This window comes from Pygocentrus nattereri, chromosome 3 (assembly GCF_015220715.1).
Source record: "Pygocentrus nattereri isolate fPygNat1 chromosome 3, fPygNat1.pri, whole genome shotgun sequence".
NCBI classification, from domain to species: Eukaryota; Metazoa; Chordata; class Actinopteri; order Characiformes; family Serrasalmidae; genus Pygocentrus; species Pygocentrus nattereri.
The window spans coordinates 11,076,640-11,082,847 of record NC_051213.1 but is presented as its reverse complement, the minus strand read 5'-3'; the positions used below and the strand labels follow the sequence as shown (position 1 = coordinate 11,082,847).

Below are 6,208 nucleotides of genomic sequence, written 5' to 3'. Positions count from 1 at the left end.
CATATTAACTATATTTAACTCTGCAGTACAGCATATAAACTATATTTAAGTCTGCAGTACAGCATATTAACTATATTTAACTCTGCAGTACAGCATATTAACTATATATAACTCTGCAGTACAGTATATTAACTAAATTTAACTCTGCAGTACAGCGTATTAACTATATTTAACTCTGTAGTACAGCATATTAAGTATATTTAACTCTGTAGTACAGCGTATTAACTATATTTAACTCTGTAGTACAGCATATTAAGTATATTTAACTCTGTAGTACAGCGTATTAACTATATTTAACTCTGCAGTACAGCATATTAACTATATTTAACTCTGCAGTACAGCATATAAACTATATTTAAGTCTGCAGTACAGCGTATTAACTATATTTAACTCTGTAGTACAGCATATTAACTATATTTAACTCTGTAGTACAGCGTATTAACTATATTTAACTCTGCAGTACAGCATATTAACTATATATAACTCTGCAGTACAGCATATTAACTATATATAACTCTGCAGTACAGCATATTAACTATATTTAACTCTGCAGTACAGCGTATTAACTATATTTAACTCTGCAGTACAGCATATTAACTATATTTAGCTCTGTTGTACAGCATATTAACTAAATTTAGCTTTGCAACATAGACTGTTAATTATATTTAGTTCTCTAATAAAGCACATTTACTATATTTGTCTCTGGAATGAAACATGTTAATTATATTTAGCTCTGTAACATGGCACATTAACTATGTTTAGCTCTGTGATATGGCAAATTAACCACATTCAGTTCTGTAACACCGCACATTATTACATATTTATTATTACATATTAACACAGTATTTAGTTCTGTAATATTGCACATCTCCATTTTTAGCTCTGTAATATGGAACATTAACCATAATTTGCAATGTAACATGGAACATGAATTACATTTAGCTCTATACCAAGGTACATTAACTAGATTCACACACACACACACACACACACACACACACACACACACACACACACACATATATATATATATATATCAAATTAACTATATTTAAATCTCTAAAATGGCCCATTGCCCATATTTAGCTCTGAAACATGGCCCATTCACTATATTTAACATGTTAACTATATTAACTACATAACCACATTAACTAAGGCCTGTTCTATTAATTACATTAACTGCAGCCAGTTGATTAGATCGTTTAGTAGAAGTGTGTCAGGGTAAAAATGGGGGATAGGCTTAAATAATGCTGAACAAGTGATGAAGCCTCGTCGTCAAGACTACAACACGAGTCCTGTGTTGCAAACTCACAAAAAAGATGGTTCTTCAAAGGTTCTTTAGTAAAAGCAATAGTTCTATTTAGAACCTTGAGTTCTATATAGACCCATTTCACCCTTTATATGGTTAAATGGTTCTTCAGATTGATAGAGAATGTGTTGCATATGGTTCTATATACTACCAAAAAAGGGTTCTTCTATTGTTACAAGCTTGACATCTTAATAGCGGAACCCTTTCTGGTGCTACATAGAACCGTTTTCAAAATGTTCAAATGTAGAAACACATGCAACACATTCTTTCTCAATCTGAAGAACAGTTCCACTGATCAAAGAGCCATTTAGGCATGCAATGGTTCTGTATAGAACTCGTGGTTCTAAATAGAACCATTCCCTCTACTAAGACCCCTTGAGGAACCAGCTTTTTAAGTGCGTTCTAGACGATGTGTTTCTACTTCCTCTCAGTAATAATGAGTTATTAGTGCATGGAGGACGCAGTGTGGAATGGAGGGGGTTGGGAAAAGGATGGGGGGCTTGCTTGTTGCTGTGCCACTGTTAACAAACTTCTCTGCTTGTTCTCAGCCCTACCGTCATTACGCCCCCCTGCGTGAGCTCCATGCAAGCGTTTAAGCCCCCCATCAGCACATCAATACAAAACTAAACACCCCATGCTGCAAAGCAGGACAACCACCAGCCCCCTCCCGGGACCACTTAACATGTGCTAATGAACGCACCACCCGGATAGACAGTTCCCACTCACAGCAAATGAAGTGTGATTTGTGGTACTGAAGTGAAGGAGGGAAGCTGAGAACAACGTTGTTTTTATCTGGTTAATGTGGGGCTACAACTGAGAGAAGAAGCTGCAGCGTCAGTCTGATTAACACAGAGTCTAAAGAAAAACAGTCAATATTGATGTTGGAATTTTCCGTTCCACCTTAAATGGTGCAGCATTTAAGGTGGAACGGAAAATTCGTACGGGCTGCTGGCGAATAGGAAACCAAGTTCACCCTTACTTATTTTCTCGGGTTAACTGCTGCTCGTCAGAAACCGCATTAACATGTGAAGCCAACGCAGAAAAACACCTAAAGGCTGCTGCAACTGAACACCTTGAGTATACTTGACTGGCAGACCCCGGCAGCCCCGCCTTGCCGAGCTATGATTGGTTCGTGCCGCGGAGGGGGCGTGGCGTATCCGCCGTCCTCATAAATAGGCAGAGCGTCCCGCTCGGTGCGCGGATTTGTATGAGCGAGAGAGAGAGAGAGAGAGAGACAGAGACACAGAGAGAGGGGCTTTTGTCAGCTCGCCGCATGCAGACGGCGGATTTTCTCTCTTTTTTCCCCTCCCCTCAGTTTCTGTCCGTAAACTTTAATTTCTCCACCGCACACTGGAATCGGCGCGGGAAGACGGAGCTGAAGGAAGCGGCGAATCGCGCTTGGAAATAAGGGAATAAGGGGAAGTGGACGGCGCTCTGAGACGGCTGCATATCCTCAGCCATTTTGCCTACACGCCTAGGGCGCTGTGTGTATGTGTGTGTGTGTGTGTGCGTGTGTGTGTGTGCGTGCGTGTGTGTGTGTGTGTGTGTGTTTTTCTGTCCGTTTTTTTCTCTCCTTCTCCCTCGCACCGCTTCTCCTCTGTTGCCAGAGACATACGGTTTGCAAATCGGTTGCAACTCCGTGAAGCGAGATGAGATCACGGCTGAAGATCTGATGGGACTAAAGAAATAAAATAGCGCCTACAACAACATCATCAACAGCAACACAATTAGTCATAGAGATCCCCCCCAAAACATCGGACTGGCGGACTGTAGACTCCAGCAGCCCTCTCTCTATTGTCACTAGAGGTGGGGAAAAAAGAGCGGAGCAGGATTTGGCAAAGCATGGAGTGCTACCTGTTGGGGATTTACCTGTTCCTGGCCCTGGGTGCCCTGCAGCGGTCCAGCGGCACCACAGCCAAGGAGCTCACGTGTCAGGAGATTGCCGTGCCCCTGTGTAAAGGCGTCGGCTACAACCACACGTACATGCCCAACCAGTTCAACCACGACACGCAGGACGAGGCAGGCCTGGAGGTGCACCAGTTCTGGCCACTGGTGGAGATCCAGTGCTCACCGGACCTGCGCTTCTTCCTCTGCAGCATGTACACCCCCATCTGCCTGGAGGACTACAAGAAGCCACTGCCACCGTGCCGCAGCGTGTGCGAGCGGGCTCGGGCTGGCTGCGCTCCACTCATGAGGCAGTACGGCTTCCCCTGGCCGGACCGCATGCGCTGCGACACACTGCCCGTACAGGGTGACCCGGACACCCTGTGCATGGACTACAACCGGACTGACTCCACAACAGCGTCACCTGTGCTGTCCAAGCCCACCGGACGGCCGGGCAAGCAACATGTTCCACCTCACAGGACCAAGCATGGGCACGGGAGGCCGGGCGTCCAGACCAAGCGCAAGCCGGGGTCCCCCTGCGAGCCAGGCTGCCAGTGTCGTGCGCCCATGGTGCGAGTGAGCAGCGAGAGGCACCCACTGTACAACCGTGTGAAGACAGGCCAGATGCCCAACTGCGCCATGCCCTGCCACAACCCGTACTTCACCCAGGATGAGAGGACTTTCACAGCCTTCTGGATTGGCCTGTGGTCTGTGCTGTGCTTTGTGTCCACTTTTGCAACTGTTGCCACTTTTTTGATCGACATGGAGAGGTTTAAGTATCCCGAGAGACCCATCATCTTCCTCTCGGCCTGTTACATGTTTGTTTCCATCGGCTACATTGTGAGACTGATTGCGGGCCATGAGAAGGTTGCATGCAGCCGGGAGTATGACGTGGAACATGTGCACTATGAGACGACGGGTCCTGCGCTCTGCACTGTCGTCTTCCTCCTCATCTACTTCTTCGGCATGGCCAGCTCGATCTGGTGGGTGATCCTGTCCCTCACGTGGTTCCTCGCAGCTGGCATGAAGTGGGGCAACGAAGCCATTGCCAGTTACTCGCAGTACTTCCACTTAGCTGCCTGGCTCATCCCAAGCATGAAGTCCATCGCCGTTTTGGCCCTCAGCTCCGTGGACGGGGACCCGGTGGCTGGGATCTGCTATGTAGGCAACCAGAACCTGGATAACCTGCGGGGCTTCGTGCTGGCACCCTTGGTCATCTACTTGTTCATCGGCACCATGTTCCTGCTGGCGGGTTTCGTGTCCCTGTTCAGGATCCGAAGCGTCATCAAGCAAGGTGGCACCAAAACGGACAAGCTGGAGAAGCTGATGATCCGCATCGGCATTTTCACGGTGCTCTACACTGTCCCAGCCACCATCATCGTGGCATGCTACTTCTATGAACAACACAACAGGCAGAGCTGGGAAACGAGCCACAACTGCTCGTGCCTGATGGAGCATGAGCTCCGGAGGCCTGACTATGCTGTCTTCATGCTCAAATACTTCATGTGCCTCTCAGTGGGCATCACGTCCGGTGTTTGGATTTGGTCAGGCAAGACGTTGGACTCTTGGCGGGCTCTGTGCACGCGATGCTGCTGGGGAAGCAAAGGCACGAGCGGTTCCACTTACAGTGATGTGAGCACGGGGCTCACGTGGCGCTCAGGCACAGCCAGCTCTGTGTCTTGCCCCAAACAGATGCCCTTATCACAGGTCTGAAAGAAAAGACAATGGACTGCTGACTGTTTGGAGGAGGTCATGCATCAGCCTTTGCCTCTATTAGCATACAAATGGACTGCTAATGGTTTTCATTAGGCAAGCAGCAAGAAAATCTGGTAGAAACAAGGTACCTGTTATTATTATTATTATTTTCATTATTGTTCTATCCATTCTATTGATATGGACATGCAATCAGTGACACCTAGAGAGAATCAGGGCATCACACTGTATTATGTGAAGCTCGGACATTTGCCCTCCCCCTGAGTCTGTACTTTAGCCAGCCTTTAAGGGAAAAGTTTCTGCTGCTTCACTTTTTACACAGACAGTTTGAAATGTCTAAACAATCAAAATATCAAAGATGGTCTCAAATAAGCCTTAAAAGTCTTAGTGCCCAAATATTTTACGGGTTGTTTTGTCATTTTTTGTAATTGTAAAATGTATTTATACTATTGTTGTGTACAAACTTGTAAATTCTGTATAAAAAAGATTTATAAAATTATTGTAAATTTGTACATAGTGTAGATGCCACTTGAAGACAAATATGACTTTTATTTTGACAATAAAACATTTGGAGAAATCTTACAACTCTGCAGCTTCTTCTCTAGGCAAGTAATGAGGGTTTTTCCTTTTTTTTCCAAGGGGGGGTGACCCTATTGAAGGTGCCTGTTCTGGACTCTTTTGTGAGGGCCTTGTAAAGAGAAGCTTTTCTTAGCTCTTAGCTATCTGGGGCCGTAATTAGAGGCGAGGAGCTTGAGTTGGAGAATCTCCATAATTGTTGCACTCTTCACTTAATTTACTCCAAGAGGGGCTGAGTGAATGGGGTTTAAATGCAGGGAACGGGGGCTCTTTTCATCTACGGGAAACTTTGATCTCTCTTTAAAGTCTCCAATAAAGGTGACATGTAGATAGAGCGTTCTTTTTTTCTTTTCCTCCTGCCAATGCACAGAGTTGTCTTATGTCTAATTTGAGAGCGCCATCAAAAACGTCTTACTCGAGCCTCAGCTGTATTATTAACGGTGAAGTTTAGTCTCAAACGTGAGAGAGAGTGAATGGCCCCCTACAGGTGGTCCCTTTACAGTAACCCCCCCATCGAGGGACCTTCACTGTGAGCCCTGACAGAACTGTAGTAAAGCTCAGACAAAGAAGCTCGCTGGAAAATGTTGCCTGATGGCAAATGAAACAGTTTTCTTTCTTGTTTTTGTCCCACACTAGCTTGGTTTGATCAACCTTGGGGGAGGAGGGGGGTGAAACTTTTAACGTTCTTCTGTGTTTGGTGCACCTAACACCTTAAAAAAAAATTAA

The 6,208-nt window shown here is 45.5% G+C and overlaps 1 protein-coding gene across 1 annotated transcript; it reads left to right on the top strand.

Moving 5' to 3' along the window:
- The first annotated feature begins 2,523 nt into the window (after nucleotides 1–2,523).
- On the top strand, nucleotides 2,524–5,491 carry fzd8a (frizzled class receptor 8a). The gene has a single exon (XM_017704831.2). It carries the CDS (start codon nucleotides 3,152–3,154, stop codon nucleotides 4,904–4,906), a length of 1,755 nt encoding a protein of 584 aa, XP_017560320.1. The 5' UTR covers nucleotides 2,524–3,151; the 3' UTR covers nucleotides 4,907–5,491.
- Nucleotides 5,492–6,208: the final 717 nt, after the last annotated feature.